This window comes from Crinia signifera, chromosome 7 (genome assembly GCF_055691185.1).
Source record: "Crinia signifera chromosome 7, ASM5569118v1, whole genome shotgun sequence".
NCBI classification, from domain to species: Eukaryota; Metazoa; Chordata; class Amphibia; order Anura; family Myobatrachidae; genus Crinia; species Crinia signifera.
In genome coordinates this window covers 19,280,304-19,296,647 of record NC_139223.1, presented here as the reverse complement: position 1 = coordinate 19,296,647, position 16,344 = coordinate 19,280,304, and the positions used below count along the sequence as shown (strand labels likewise).

The 16,344-nt window shown below is 51.3% G+C and overlaps 1 protein-coding gene across 1 annotated transcript; it reads left to right on the top strand.

Moving 5' to 3' along the window:
• The first annotated feature begins 2,578 nt into the window (after positions 1–2,578).
• On the top strand, positions 2,579–14,360 carry LOC146019900 (serine/threonine-protein phosphatase PP1-gamma catalytic subunit-like). The gene is made up of 7 exons (XM_083152539.1): positions 2,579–2,852; positions 9,869–10,000; positions 10,846–11,076; positions 11,197–11,301; positions 11,720–11,943; positions 12,026–12,160; positions 12,426–14,360. Exons 1-7 carry the CDS (start codon positions 2,798–2,800, stop codon positions 12,528–12,530), a joined length of 987 nt encoding a protein of 328 aa, XP_083008665.1. The 5' UTR covers positions 2,579–2,797; the 3' UTR covers positions 12,531–14,360.
• Positions 14,361–16,344: the final 1,984 nt, after the last annotated feature.

Here is a 16,344-nt window from a genome sequence, read left to right as displayed (position 1 = left end):
CCACAGGTGGAGCCAATTACTTCACTTGTGATTCTGTGAGGAGACCTGGAGAATGTTAACTGTTGGTAGCTCTTGAGGACTGGAATTTGCTACCACTGCATTAGATGATATGGTAAAAGATGCTATGTCATCAACAATTGTATGTGAACTTCTAGGGATTCCCTGACAAACGGTATAGGGGCTCATTTAGCACTGGTCGCTGATTAGCAAATATCTCTGAGGTGCACATCTGCGAGCCCTGAAAGTGTGGGGGCGCAGAGTCTCTGTCCGCAACAGCCCCTCCAGAATTGTCACCTAGTGTCTGTCAGAGGATTGCAGCGTGTAAACGGCTTCCCGGGAGCTCTGGTTTGCACTGTGAGATTGGAACGCTGCCGCAATGAGCATGTAACTCCCTGGAAATGAGGCAACGAGCATGTAACCCCCCCCTGGTAACAACCATGCAAATCCCCCCCCCCTCCCTCCCACCACCTGGCAATGAGCATGGAACCTCCACCGCCGACATGCATTTAACCCCTGGCAAGGAGCTTGTAAACCCCCCCCCCCCCTCCCCCTGGAAACGAGCAAGAAATCCCCAGCAATGAGAATGTAACCCCTGGCAACGAGCATGTAGGTAAAAAATGATAGGGGGAGGGGGGGATGTCAGAAACCTTTGTGAAAGGTGGAGCGCCAATGTCAAGTTAGCTGCTGTCCCCATGGTGTCTTGGGTGGCATGGGGGTCGCTTCTATATAATTCCGGCATATTTGCATTTTATATTCAGCACCAGCCAATCAGAGCTTGTGTACTGGCAGCCATGGTTATTGATTGGCTGCAGGGCCACAAGCTCCGATTGGCTTTGAAATGGCTGCCAGCAGACAAAGAAACGGGGTGGGAGAAGCATGCACTACAGGGGACATGGTGTGTAAGGGGCACTACAGGAGCGCATTATGTGTGTAAGTGGCACTACAGGAGCGCATTATGTGTGTAAGTGGCGATGAGTAATTACAACCATTTCTGTGGGACATTTCTGTATGGGACATAAAATGGTGTCAGCGGCATAACTTTGTGTGGCATAATATGTAATAGGAATTAGTGTGTGGCATAATGTGTACTGGGCATTACGGTTTGTGGCATATTGTGTAACTTGCATTATGTGGCATAATGTGGTGTGTTGTATAATGTGTATGGGGCATTGCTATAAGAAGAAAAAATGGGTTGGGGAAGGGGAATGCCGAAACATACCCTTGCTCTGGGCACTTCTGACTACAGCCCCCCCATGTGTGTGTATGTAGACAATAAGCGCCTAACGTGACACCACGTATAGCACATTACACTGGCATAGCGGAACTAATGTAGTTCCGGGTCTGTAAAGCTGTCAAGTGGTTTCCTTCCCCAGGAAGGAACGTTATAACTAAACAGACTGCGTCAGAGATGCTGTCTCTGAACCGAGTTAATCTTTACTCATCCAATAGCTTTTTAAGGTGCGTTAACTATTTATGGATAATTATAGCCTCAACGCCTTTTGTAAATTCTCTCAGCTCAGCGGTGTCCATCTGTCTATACATTGAACTGTTCATAGGAGAACACATGTTTATACAAGGAGCAGGACTTCTGTAGTGCATCTTCCTCTGGTCTGACAGTGCCCCGCTGTAATGTCAGCTTATTATGACGAGACTCTGACTGAGGCCCAAATGGATCGACCTGTGAGAAGTGGACACTAAATTCAAATCAGCATTTGCCAATTTTCTTTGGAATGTTGAGTTACAGGTGTCTTCCCGGTACCTCGACGGGGGTTAGATGGATCACCTAGACTAGGGTGGATGATGCATAAGAAAAGGACCTAACACAGAACAAAATGCCAGTGGTAATGTGACTGCAGCAGCACCAGGGTATCTGGTTGATAGGTCTACATTATCTAGGTTGACGTTGAATAGGACGACACCAAAAGTTCAACATGTATAAGACATTAACAAAAGGTTGACATGGAAAATGTCGATTAGGAGTTTTTCATGTTTTTTTTCCTCTTAATTTTTATGGACTGTTTCATTCTTTAGCATCCATGTGTACCCTGATTGGGAACGGTAAAGTGTGCCGAGTGCAATGCCAGCAGAATGAGGCACCATGCCGGAAACATGGAGAGCAAACGGAAGCAGGTGTCAACATCAAAACACCTTTAAGAAGTCATGTTGACTGTTCTCTGTTTCAACCGTTTTCATGTTGACTTTCTTTGCTTGTGTCGACCTGTTTCAAGGAGGCCAGTTAATAAACCGTATAAAAAAGACTGGTAGAGGTGTTACCCATAGCAACCATTCAGCTTCTAGCTAACACTTAGGCACTACGCTATACAATTAAAGCTGTATCCTGATTGGCTGCCCCATTAGAAGGTCAACTATGCATCCGCCCCTCAGCGAGACACCAGAAGGCACCCACGGGGCCGCCCCCAGCGAATAGCGCTTCGAGCTTCGCCTTCCCCGCCATGACGTCAGCACCTAGCACTGCCCTGGCCAATCAGCGGTCGCGTCGCCTCAGCCAATAGGAGCCCACCTGGGGCGTGTTTCTCCCTCTCTCACGCAACGGAAAAGGGGCGCGGCCGGGTTCGAAACCTTCGTCACTTGCTGCCAATAGGGAGCGGCCTCTTGTGTGCACGCATGCGCGCAGCTTCCCCTCCATTCACGGAGAGAAGAACGCGGCTGAGGGGAGCCAGGAGGAGGGGCCGCGTCTGACGTCACTGGCCGGCGGAGACCGAGAGAGACCGGCAGCACCCCACGTGACCGTCCCGCACCCGCCTCACCCCCGGCAACCACCGCAGCAGGAGCCACCATGGGCGACGCCGAGAAGCTCAACATCGATTCCATCATCCAGCGGCTGCTCGAGGGTGAGCGAATGCGCGATATATTACACGCCGGGCCCCGTGGGGTATATATGCCCGTATATTACACGCCGGGCCCCGTGTATTATATATCCCCGTACATTACACGCCGGGCCCCGTGTATTATATATCCCCGTACATTGCACGGCGGGCCCCGTGTATTATATATCCCCGTACATTGCACGGCGGGCCCCGTGTATTATATATCCCCGTACATTGCACGCCGGGCCCCGTGTATTATATATCCCCGTACATTGCACGGCGGGCCCCGTGTATTATATATCCCCGTACATTGCACGGCGGGCCCCGTGTATTATATATCCCCGTACATTACATGCCGGGCCCCGTGTATTATATATCCCCGTACATTACACGCCGGGCCCCGTGTATTATATATCCCCGTACATTACATGCCGGGCCCCGTGTATTATATATCCCCGTACATTGCACGGCGGGCCCCGTGTATTATATATCCCCGTACATTGCACGGCGGGCCCCGTGTATTATATATCCCCGTACATTGCACGCCGGGCCCCGTGTATTATATATCCCCGTACATTGCACGCCGGGCCCCGTGTATTATATATCCCCGTACATTGCACGCCGGGCCCCGTGTATTATATATCCCCGTACATTACACGCCGGGCCCCGTGGGTATATATCCCCGTACATTGCACGGCGGGCCCCGTGTATTATATATCCCCGTACATTGCACTCCGGGCCCCGTGTATTATATATATCCCCGTACATTGCATTCCGGGCCCCGTGTATTATATGTCCCCGTACATTGCATTCCGGGCCCCGTGTATTATATGTCCCCGTACATTGCACTCCGGGCCCCGTGTATTATATATCCCCGTACATTGCACTCCGGGCCCCGTGTATTATATATCCCCGTACATTACACTCCGGGCCCCGTGTATTATATATCCCCGTACATTACACGCCGGGCCCCGTGGGGTATATATCCCCGTACATTGCACGCCGGGCCCCGTGGGGTATATATCCCCGTACATTACACGCCGGGCCCCGTGTATTATATATGCCCGTACATTGCACGCCGGGCCCCGTGGGGTATATATGCCCGTACATTACACGCCGGGCCCCGTGGGGTATATATCCCCGTACATTACACGCCGGGCCCCGTGGGGTATATATCCCCGTACATTACACGCCGGGCCCCGTGGGGTATATATCCCCGTACATTGCATGCCGGGCCCCGTGTATTATATATCCCCGTACATTACATGCCGGGCCCCGTGTACATTGCACGCCGGGCCCCCGTGGGGTATATCTCCCCTGTATGTTCCACACTGGGCCCCCAGTGGGGTACATATATCTACCCTGTACGTTGTTGTGCCAGGCTCCTGTAGGTTGTGTCGAGCCCCTTTTTGCAATGCCCTGTGCCTCCGTACGTTCTGTCCTGGGTGTTGTATGGCGCTCAGACAGGAGGGCCAGCGCAAAGAAGCCCCTTGCAGGCTCGCTTAGCTCACACAGGTTCTATTCTCCCTCTCTGGGGGTCGTGGACCCAAACAAGGGAGAACAGCCCTCTTGAGTCAGGATCCGCCCTGTCAGAGCACTGTCTGTCATCCGGCTCCAGTATGTCAGTCATCCGGCTCCAGTATGTCAGTCATCCGGCTCCAGTATGTTCCGTCCCTTCTGTTTTGCCCCGGGCACCTGAGGTGGTTTGTCCTTTATACATTCCACACCGGGCCCCAGTGGGGTATATATATCCCCTGTACGTTCCACGCTGGTCCCCTTTTGGGAATGTTCCGTTTGTTCTGCGCCAGGCTCCTGTAAGTTATGTGCCGAGCCCCTGTCTGTTCTGCCCCGGGCTTTTGTATGTTCTTCGCCGGGCCCCTGTGGTGGTCTGTCCCTTGTATGTTCTACACTGGGCCCAATATTCATTCATATGTACTTTCTAGTAAGTCACTATAGGTGCACTTACTTGCCATGTTTCTCTGTACGTATATTGTACACATTTATTGTCCCCTATATATGGAAATCTGTACTTTAATTAGAACCTGATTTTGCGATAGTTTGTTTAGGATTATAATGTGTGTGTGTGTGTGTGTGTGTGTGTGTGTGTGTGTGTGTGTGTGTGTGTCGGTCGGTCGGTCCTGCCTGTGTAGCCTAAGTATACATCTAGTACTGTGGCTTGTGTGTGTGTATGTGTCGTGTTGTTTGCAGCCGCTGGGAGAGCACATTACATCTCCCAGGCCGAGCCTGTAATTCATGGTTATTGTAATGATAACCCTTTTCTGTAATTAGTGCTTCTGTTTCCATTATTTGATGTTAGATAAGTGGCTGTGTACAGGAGGCATCCGGTATATCACTGCTTACCTGTGACACAGGTGTTACGTTACTGAGCGCTAGACACACCATTCCCCAGGTGGTTGCTGACAGCTCACTGGTACACTCGTCTATTGGGAAACCAGAGCTGTATCTGCATCATGGAGGGGATACCCTTCTGTGTACTCCATTGTTGGCCAGGCGTCATATATACAGATGTGCTCTCGTACCCTGATCCTTCAGTCGCCCAAAAATCAGTGTAGTGCAACAATGCATTGTTAGCGACCCCCCCCAATGTCTGCTGAACATGCAGGCCGACTTTGGCTATAGAGGTAACGACTGTCCGTAGGTCCTGCTGACATCACAATGGTATTGTTTACTGTTGTCGTTATCTAGGAGCTCAGAGGTAACGACTGTCCGTAGGTCCTGCTGACATCACAATGGTATTGTTTACCGTTGTCGTTCAGTGTTTCCACTGAATATCGTTATCTAGGAGCTCAGAGGGAACGACTGGCGCTAGTATGTATGGGGTGTCAGACACTTCTTATACGGTGAGTGCTTTTATGCTGCTTCCGCATTGACTATGGCGCACATTTCGGGGTATATCGGTCATTCTGGGCGTTTTGTACCACACAGGGACTAGTTGTAGGGGGACTTATCACATACAGGAATAGGATCTGTATATAACGGTCTCTTACATAGGTGCAGTCACGCTGGCCAGTGGCCATGCCTGCACATAAAGGCCACCATTGTATGGCAATAAGGTGTAATGCAGTGTGCCAGGCTGACACGTCCCCTGCAGTGTGAGGTTCCGTTATGTCTGTGCTGGGAGATGTAGGTTATCCCCGGTCAGTTATCCCCGGTCAGCTGTATATCAGTAGCACCCCCTAGGTAAGCAGCTTTCAGGCTAATGGCTAAGCACTTTCACATGTATCCGTCCACGCCTCTCATGTAACGTGATCACCTCGTGTAGTCACTGGTTCTACTGTTACCAGCTGTACGGAATTTGGATGTGCGCAATTTAAGTGGGGCATCCGTGTATCGGCTCACAGTTGTGCTGTGCCTCGTACGTGGTAGCGTGTATTGCAAATGAATAATTACATGGGAATATAGAATGTTAAGGCCCATACACACTGGGCGACTTTGAGCCGGAAGTGGCTCAAAACAGCAGGTTAGAGCGGCTTTCAGCTCAAAGCCGCCCAGTGTGTAAGGCCCGGCGATAAGCGCTGCTGCGCGCTCCCACAGCACCACCGGGAGAGCCGCACATCTGCTGGTAATGCCACCAGATGAGTGGCTTTGTACTATTCAGTGTCGTCCTCTCCCCGCTGACTGCACCGGGCAGGGGGAATGCACTGAGCGTCTTTCCCCGCAGCGATGAACGCCACCATCGCTGTCTGTACACGCTGGGCATAGTCACCCAGTGTGTATGGACCTTAAGAACCACTTTGCCCATCTAGGGGGTAATTTAGTTCTGCTCGCTAGGCTGCGTATATTCGCTGCCCTGATGAATGCTTACACATCCGCTTGCATAGTGGAAAAATGATTTTGACAGTAAGCCAGGACTAACAGCGGGTGCTGATGTCATGGGACATCATCCGCCCACCCCAAGTGGGGTGGGGCACACCTGGAGTTTTAAGGGCATGCCAATGTAATGCTGGGCTGACCCCAACAAATGCCCCCTGCCTGTCACTTCGGCTGCGAATGCCTCCGTGAAGTGATACCTGAACGGACGGGTTCATTTTTGTTGAGCCAATTAGTCTACCAGTTTATAATTGATGTGTGGGAGGAAACCCATGCAAGCATGGGGAGAACATACAAACTCCACTCAGGGCTAGGGTGGGAATCGGACCCACAACCTCAGTGCTGTAAGGCAGCAATGCTTCCTGTTAAGCTCCCCCTGCATATGTCACTGTTCTCTATATAGAACCTCAGTATTGGGGCTGTTGGCCTGTCCCCCCATTACACCAATAGCCCCAGCTTCCTGCGTTGCCCCTCTGCTCCCCCTGCATATGTCACTGTTCTCTATATAGAACCTCAGTATTGAGGCTGTTGGCCTGTCCCCCCATTACACCAGTAGCCCCATCTCCTGGTCCCCTGTGATTTCCTCCCAGCTTCCTGCGTTGCCCCTCTGCTCCCCCTGCATATGTCACTGTTCTCTATATAGAACCTCAGTATTGGGGCTGTTGGCCTGCCCCCCCCCCCCCCCCCCCCCCCCCATTACACCAGTAGCCCCATCTCCTGGTCCCCTGTGGTTTCCTCCCAGCTTCCTGCGTTGCCCCTCTGCTCCCCCCTGCATGTCACTGTTCTCTACATAGAACCTCAGTATGGAGGCTGTTGGCCTGTCCCCCCATTACACCAGTAGCCCCGTCTCCTGGTCCCCTGTGGTTCCTCCCAGCTTCCTGCGTTGTCCCTCTGCTCCCCCCTGCATATGTCACTGTTCTCTATATAGAACCTCAGTATTGGGGCTGTTGGCCTTCCCCCCCCCCCCCCCCCCACCCCCCCATTACACCAGTAGCCCCATCTCCTGGTCCCCTGTGGTTTCCTCCCAGCTTCCTGCGTTGCCCCTCTGCTCCCCCTGCATATGTCACTGTTCTCTATATAGAACCTCAGTATTGGGGCTGTTGGCCTGTCCCCCCATTACACCAGTAGCCCCATCTCCTGGTCCCCTGTGATTTCCTCCCAGCTTCCTGCGTTGCCCCTCTGCTCCCCCTGCATATGTCACTGTTCTCTATATAGAACCTCAGTATTGGGGCTGTTGGCCTGTCCCCCCATTACACCAGTAGCCCAGTCTCTTGGTCCCCTGTGATTTCCTCCCCAGCTTCCTGCGTTGCCCCTCTGCTCCCCCCTGCATGTCACTGTTCTCTATATAGAACCTCAGTATTGGGGCTGTTGGCCTGTCCCCCCATTACACCAGTAGCCCCATCTCCTGGTCCCCTGTGATTTCCTCCCAGCTTCCTGCGTTGCCCCTCTGCTTCCCCTGCATATGTCACTGTTCTCTATGTAGAACCTCAGTATTGGGGCTGTTGGCCTGTCCCCCCATTACACCAGTAGCCCCATCTCCTGGTCCCCTGTGGTTTCCTCCCAGCTTCCTGCGTTGCCCCTCTGCTCCCCCTGCATATGTCACTGTTCTCTATATAGAACCTCAGTATTGGGGCTGTTGGCCTGTCCCCCATTACACCAGTAGCCCCATCTCCTGGTCCCCTGTGATTTCCTCCCAGCTTCCTGCGTTGCCCCTCTGCTCCCCCCTGCATATGTCACTGTTCTCTATATAGAACCTCAGTATTGGGGCTGTTGGTCTGTCCCCCCATTACACCAGTAGCCCCATCTCCTGGTCCCCTGTGGTTTCCTCCCAGCTTCCTGCGTTGCCCCTCTGCTCTTTCGCCCACTGTGTCCTGCCCTCACTTTGCTGAGCCTCAGATCTGCTGTAATCCCTCCAATGCTGTTTGTTTGCTGTTGCTGGGACGTTGGGCTGGTGCAGCCGCTCGCAGATTAGTCTGTGTGCTTTACCCTGTCACTGGCATGTGTGTGAATGGTGCACCTGTCCATGCAGGCGGAGCTGCTGTGAGAGGAGGTGGAGGCACTCATCTCTACCATCCAGGCTTGGTAACTTGTTGCGGTTAAGTCCCTGCTTTGTTGGTGTCATTAGGCAGCCGTCTGTCATCTACGCCCCGCACCGCCCTGTCCCTGCTCCACAGGTGCGTTAGAGCACAGCTCTGTATACTGTACACACTTGTATATGGCTTGTACTGCTGTGGAGTCTGTAACGTGTACAACACCCCCAGTGTCATCATGTCTTGTGTACTCTGACACAAACTGTATTACTGGACGGTGTTTGTCATAGTGTGTAGGTACTTCTGGGGTAGGGTAACCTGCTGACCAGCCAGGCGTAGACCAAAGGGTATTGTATGGTCCAGGGTGGCCAGTCACTCTGCAAGTCAGCAAAAGACGCCCCGGACCCCCCTCCTTCTGTCTGACAGTTGGTGTCACAGTGGCTCATGTGGTACATGTAGCATTGTGCTAGTAAAGGCACGAAGGTTAATACTTGCTGGGAATTGATGCTTATTGCCAGCTGCTTCATAGTAAATAAGCCTTCGCGCGCACAGCGCCATCCGTTCCCTGCTCTGTGTGATGAATTAGACTTCGTGTTTTCATTCATCGGCCCATAAGACCACCTTGCAGTAGCACATTCGCGGTTATCTGTGGCCCAGATCAGCGTCATTGCTGCATAACTACTATAAGTACTTACTGCCACTCGCTGGTTCCGCCCACAGGAGGCTGTTCTTCCAGTACTAAGATCATGTTGCCTGCAGATGGTGGATGGTATTGGTGCCTGGACACAGGGATAAGGTATTCAGTGGTCTCCGCAGATACGTTCGCCAGCTCTATGGCATTAAGAGGTAGCTGGGTGCGGGCAGCTTGTTATGGCTGGGCACAGGTATTCTTGCAGTTATTGCCTGCTGGCTGTACACCAATATAATTGTGTCCAGGACTGCACGTATCTGCCCTTTCTGTGTTGTCCCCGCTGCCCAAGCCGCACCCTGCCCCTTAAGTACACAGGGGAGACCTGTAGCTGTGCCAGTCACAGTAAGTACAGTGTGCTTTTGACTTTGGAAGTCACACTGGGAGCGGGATGTGGCAGGTGGAGCCTCTGATGTTGGGGGGGGCACACTGGTGTTTGCTAATAGTGATTTGGTGACTTAAAGTCCGTAACATTCATTTTTCTTCTTCAGTTAAAGGCTGTCGGCCGGGGAAGAACGTCCAGCTTTCGGAGAATGAGATCCGGGGCTTGTGTCTGAAGTCTCGCGAGATCTTTCTGAGCCAACCCATCCTTCTGGAGCTAGAAGCCCCGCTAAAGATATGTGGTAAGGGTGTTGTGACCAGTGCCTCCAGTGTACACGGGCTGCCATTAATGTGGAGTGGAGACTCTAATCTGCACCCTTGTAGCAGTGCTAATCCTGTTGGTTAATGTCGTGGCTCTGGAAATCTAAAATCTAGAAAAGAGCTGTAATCTCACCTTCCAATCCCTGCAGTGGCCACAGCTACGGTGATGTCCTGCGTCCAACCGTAGCGCTGGTCAGCACTAAGCTAGAATGGGGGCAGGGCCTGATCTCAGTACTCTTTGCACAGCGCTGAGCATTATGGTAGCACTGTATGAATATCAGACGCCAGTGATGCTACTGGGCTGTCGGCAGCATATACCAGGGGTATACCTTTTTAGGGATCATGAGCATTGGAAAGCGCAGATCAAAGTCCATTGGCAACTGCTTGTGTTGCCCAGAGAAGAATGTAATATGGGAGGACGATGTGTATATATAAACCATACAGCACACATTATATGTATTTCTAGAGTCTGTGAGTCTCTGAAACACTGCCATCTGCTGGCAGAGAGTGAAACTACATCTTTCTCACACATATACAGAAGGTAGCAGATTAGCTTTCAAAGCTTTTGCTTCGAGCAGGCTTAATAATATGTATATATGTGTGTGCTGTATGGTTTATATAATACATCCAATTAGTTACAGCTTTGCGGCATCTGACAACACTTAGTATAGAAGCCGGTATGTACCTCTGCAGGCTGCTGATACCATTCTCTCCAGTCTTAGCACCTCTTATTTGTCCTGAAGCCTCTTCTCCCAGCTCTGTGGACGTGTGGGTGGGTTCACCTTATCTTCCCAATAACCATCTCACGCTCCCCCTATACGTGCAGGTGATGTACACGGGCAGTATTACGACCTCCTCAGACTGTTTGAATATGGCGGCTTCCCCCCGGAGAGTAACTACCTGTTCCTGGGTGACTACGTGGACCGTGGCAAGCAGTCCCTGGAAACCATCTGCTTACTGCTGGCGTACAAAATCAAATACCCCGAGAACTTCTTCCTACTGCGCGGGAACCACGAGTGCGCCAGCATCAACCGCATCTACGGGTTCTACGACGAGTGTAAGGATTGCCGGGCTGTTCGGGGGGTGGTGGAAGTGGGGCCCATGGTGCCGGTTGTGTGTACGTTAGTGGGTTCTGGACGTTGTAATGGAGGATTGAGCATTGTTTCTGTTTGTGCAGGTAAAAGACGATATAATATCAAGCTGTGGAAAACGTTTACAGACTGCTTCAACTGCCTACCTGTCGCTGCAATCGTAGATGAGAAGATCTTTTGCTGTCACGGAGGTGAGGATCCTTCTATATACTGGTCAGCCCACTGACCACATCATTTACGGGGAAGATGCTCAATTCTGAGATCAAGCCTGTTGAGGATTTAGCAGCCGGAGTAGGTAACTAGTCTTGTCCCTTCCTGAAGTGCCAGGTGAGAATGGTTTGTCCTGAGTCTTCCCAGTTCTCTCCTGTGATCACTTCACTGACCACTAGGTGTCGCCGTGCCTTGTTTCTAGAGAACTGAATCTTCCCAGGGAGACGCCATGCAGAGCTGCACATGTTTAGACACGGTTACATCCTGTGTACAGGGAAGTGACTCATGTCTGTGACTGTACAGTATCCAGACATCTGCAGTTTCCCAGGATAGAGCAAATACTTTGTGTGGATCTTTGCTCACTGCTTCCCCCCCGCCATGTTTGTTCTGCTCTCCTAGGCCTGTCCCCTGACCTACAGTCTATGGAGCAGGTACGCAGGATATTGCGCCCCACAGACGTCCCAGACCAGGGGCTTCTCTGCGACCTCTTGTGGTCTGACCCTGACAAGGATGTCCTTGGCTGGGGAGAGAACGACCGCGGGGTCTCCTTCACCTTCGGAGCGGACGTTGTGGCAAAGTTTCTTCACAAGCACGACTTGGACTTGATCTGCCGAGCTCATCAGGTGAGCACAGAATGCATGCCAGTCTGTCAGTATTGCTGTGTTTTATCCTTTCTGGCTTAACTCGATGCATCTCTCACTGTAGGTGGTGGAGGATGGCTACGAGTTCTTTGCAAAGCGGCAGCTGGTGACGCTGTTCTCGGCACCTAACTACTGCGGTGAATTTGACAATGCGGGGTCCATGATGAGTGTGGACGAATCGCTCATGTGTTCTTTCCAGGTAGGTTGGCTGTGCAGGGGACTATGTTCTAGAGCAGCACTCGGGTTCATACAATGTGTTTTCAGTCTAGATATGTGGGATGCTAGAGGGCAGTGTGATCCTCCACATGGAATACTAGAGTCAGAACACTGCATTCTGGGTAGCACGGCTGCACAGGCTCCGTGCAGTGAAATCTATTGTATATGTATCGCAGTGTGGTTCTTGCAGAACTTGTGTAACAGTGTTGTGCAGGCATCCTAATATCTCTCTCTCTCTACTCCTACAGATCCTGAAGCCTGCTGACAAGAAGCTGTTTGCTTATGGGGGTGCAAATCAGACCCGTCCAGTTACCCCACCCCGAAACTCTGCCAAAAACAAGCAGAAGAAGTGACCCTCAGTGGCACCTTCCAGCTCCCTCCTCACCCCCCCCAAATCCCTGACACGCTGACACTGACCTCCCTCCAGGACTACTAGAATCTACCCGCCTTCCACCCCCGGAGGTGGTAGATCCTGCTGGGCCAGGAGACTCCATGTTACCTCACACTGACACAAGGGGCTCGAGGGGAAGAGATGAAGAACACGCGCAACAGGAGCCGCTTCTCTGCCTTAATCTCTCGGACGCGGCTGGCGGGAAGCGTTTTTCCTTTGGGACTGTTTCAGAAGCTGCTGGGTAAGGGATGAACACCTAGATTCTCATGGCGGTGCCTTACTGCAACATGATGACTCTACAGCACATGTGACCTCAGGGTTATAACATTAACATCTGCTCGTACGCATTTCATCCCGTTTCTGGGCCCAAGTCTGGTGTAGCGGCGTGTCTAAACCCCCCCCCACCCCCTCCCCCCGTTGGCAGTCTGGAATAGCCAGCAACGCCGGGGCAAATGTCAAACACAGCGTACGGTTCTCTAGAGCACTGGTGGGTATCGCTTAGGCAACTACTAAGTCCCAGCACCTTTTACATGACATCCTGGTATTTGTAGTGCTACACCTGCTGGTGAGCCGTAGGTGGTGCTCTAGATGGATATTTTGGGGGCGGGTTTATGTAGTGTTTCAATTTTAGAACAGGTTAAAGCAGCCATGTTGATTAAGGGCATGTGTCAGTGGTTCCATGTTTGCTGAGGGCATTCCCATATCCGTTATGCGCTGCTGCCCAGAACGAGGTAACGGGAGTATTTTTAGCTAAAATATCAAACCACATCAAGCCAGCTGGATAATGTTGCACAGAGTAAACTGCTGTCAATCCCCCATTAGCAGTCTATTGGTCATACTCCCCACAACTTGTAAGGCTTTATCTATGGTCTGGCTGAAAATCTCCCCAGTGACAGCGACCTTCCAGTGACTGGAGGGGTAGATGTATGGAGAAGTGGACCATGGCAACCAATCAGCTGCTCTGTATAATTTTATATTATGCAAGTTATAGCTGTTACTTCAGTGCTGATTGGTTGCCACGGGCCACTTCTCCTCTGGCTGACTCCTACTCCTTGCTTCATACATCTACCCCGGTATGCAAAGTGCCTTCTTCAGTGATCCCATAAATCCTGAAGGGGGCGTTATGTGCCTCGGGAAGTAGTGACATGTAAGCTCTGCATGTACTGGAGACAGCATTTTGGAAACTGGCATTTGGAAGGGACGGGCCTCAGACATTGGCCGGATCAGGTATTTGTGTTTCAGGATTAAGGGTACATGTCGTGCTCATACTAACGTGACAGTGTGTCTTCACTTGTGTGTACTGTCCCAGTCTGCTATATAGAACTCAGTCTGAGGGTGCATCAACCACTAGAAATTCCGATTTACTGCTGTAGTATCTTGCACAGCCGCTGCGACGGACAGCGGCCTTCCTATATCGCTGAACATTTCAGGGTTAAAGGTTACCAGTCGCGTACGCCCAGTGCAGGTGGACATTACAGGACCTAGTGACGTAACTGAGGTCTGGACCGTCGCTAGCTGCTAGTGACTGGCTTGGCGGCTGTACTGCGGCCTTCTGGGGGAACAGGTGCACGGAATACTCGTGTGTGTATGCTGGAACCACGGAAACGGTTATCTGGACTGCTGCTGTTTCCATCCTAATGATTTCCTCTGTAAATTCTTTTTATTTTATTTTTAACAGTTACTTTGTAGTCAGTGGACCAGCTGCGTGCGGTGATGAAATATGTATGTACTTTGTATGTAAGGGATCATGTATGTACATTTTGAGAAATACCCATTAAACTTTGATAATTGAGATGATACGTTAACCCTTTATCTGCTCAGGGGCCAAGGGATCAGCAGACATTTATAGCAAACTGAGTATTATGGGAGGTGAGAACTTGTAACATCCCACCATCCTTTCTCTGATTGATTGGAGATGGTAGGGGTGGTTGTTCTAGAAGTGCCCTCCCTGCTGTTCACTGATTATATGCCTGTCCTTTTAATAGCAATCGTGCTGTAAGGATGGGTGTAGTAGCCTGGCTGGAGCTGAGCAGGAGGCGGGAGCATAGGCTTGGCTGGAGCTGGAACGGAGAGGGGTCTGGAACTGGGAGGAGGCGGGAGCTCAAGCCTGGCTGGAACTGGGAGGGGGGCGGGAGCACAGGCCTGGCTGGAGTGGAGAGGGGGCGGGAGCACAGGCCTGGCTGGAGTGGAGAGGGGGCGGGAGCACAGGCCTGGCTGGAACTGGGAGGGGGGCGGGAGCACAGGCCTGGCTGGAGTGGAGAGGGTGCGGGAGCACAGGCCTGGCTGGAGTGGAGAGGGGGCGGGAGCATATGTTGCTTTACCCTGTTTCAACTGAGCTGTGGCTTTTTATGGAGACCTTTTTATCTTGTCTGAAATGAAATGAATGTAGAAATTACCTGGACTTGTGTCTTTTCTTCTGCTTGGGAACTGTGGTCGCAGCTCATTAACACTAAGGTTCTGGATAATCAGTGGTCCGTTCTGCAGATTGTAAAAGTCCTTAATGAGTTCTGATCCTGGAGAGAGACAGGACTGCAGCCTAACTGCTCCTAGACCATAGGCTTGCCTATCCCTTTAATTCTGGACACTACTAAGGGGGATATTTAATCACCGGTGAGCATCTCCCATCAGGCCCTATTCAATGCTGTCTTACCCTGCTCAATGCTATCGGGGATCTCGGCAGAATGAGCCTGACTCGTTTTGCCGGGAAGTGACGAGCTGTCGGCTGCAGCTTGTATCTTCCCGGTCGCAACTCGTGGCCACGCCCCCTTCTCATCCTGCTGCAGATGGGACACTGAATCCTGCCTACATGTTCTCGGTCGAGCTGACCAAGAACGGGACTGGGTTACGGCGGTCGAGCAAGCTCGACCGCCGTGACCCCCACATTGAATACCCGCCTTAATCGGGGCCATAAATATTGGGACATCGACATAACTCTCATATTTTGGGCTCTATACACCACCACAATGGGTTGGAAATGATACAAACAAGATGTGCTTGCTCTGCAGACTTTCAGCTTTAATTTGAGGGTATTTACATCCAAATCAGGAGAACGGTGCAGGAATTACAGCAGTTTCTATATGTGCCTGACACTTATTAAGGGACCAAAAGTAATGGGGTGTGGTATAGGGTTCCGACAGTCGGGATCCCGACGTCGGGTAAATGACTGTCAGGACCGCGTCCGGCACCCAAGTAATGGTACAAAAGAAACAATCCTAAATCAAAACCCTCCTTTTTTTTCTTTTTTTTTTAAATACTTTGTTGCAAATCATTTGCAGTCAATCACAGCCTGAAGTCTGGAACACATAGACCTCACCAGATGCTGGGTGTCATCCCTGGTGATGCTCTGTCTCCAGTTCCTGCTTGTTCTTGGGGCAATTTCCCTTCAGTTTTGTCTTCATCAAGTGAAATGCTCAATGGGATTCAGGTCAGGTGATTGACTCGGCCATTGCAGAACATTCCACTTATTCTTCCGGTCATTGTCCATCTGCACTGTGATGCGCAGTCCAATGAGTTCGGAAGCATATGACTGAATTTTGAGAAATACCCATTAAACTTTGATAATTGAGATGATACGTTAACCCTTTATCTGCTCAGGGGCCAAGGGATCAGCAGACATTTATAGCAAACTGAGTATTATGGGAGGTGAGAACTTGTAACATCCCACCATCCTTTCTCTGACTGGAGATGGTAGGGGTGGTTGTTCTAGAAGTGCCCTCCCTGCTGTACACTGATTATATACCTGTCCTTTAATGGCAATCTTGCTGTAAGGATGGGTG

Bases quoted from the DNA above. Each gene is read 5' to 3' on its own strand.
- LOC146019900 (XM_083152539.1), top strand. From the start codon at position 2,798: ATGGGCGACGCCGAGAAGCTCAACATCGATTCCATCATCCAGCGGCTG. The intron at 10,001-10,845 runs GTAAGGGTGTTG...CTATACGTGCAG, and splicing joins AGCCCCGCTAAAGATATGTG to GTGATGTACACGGGCAGTAT. The intron at 11,944-12,025 runs GTGAGCACAGAA...CTCTCACTGTAG, and splicing joins TGATCTGCCGAGCTCATCAG to GTGGTGGAGGATGGCTACGA.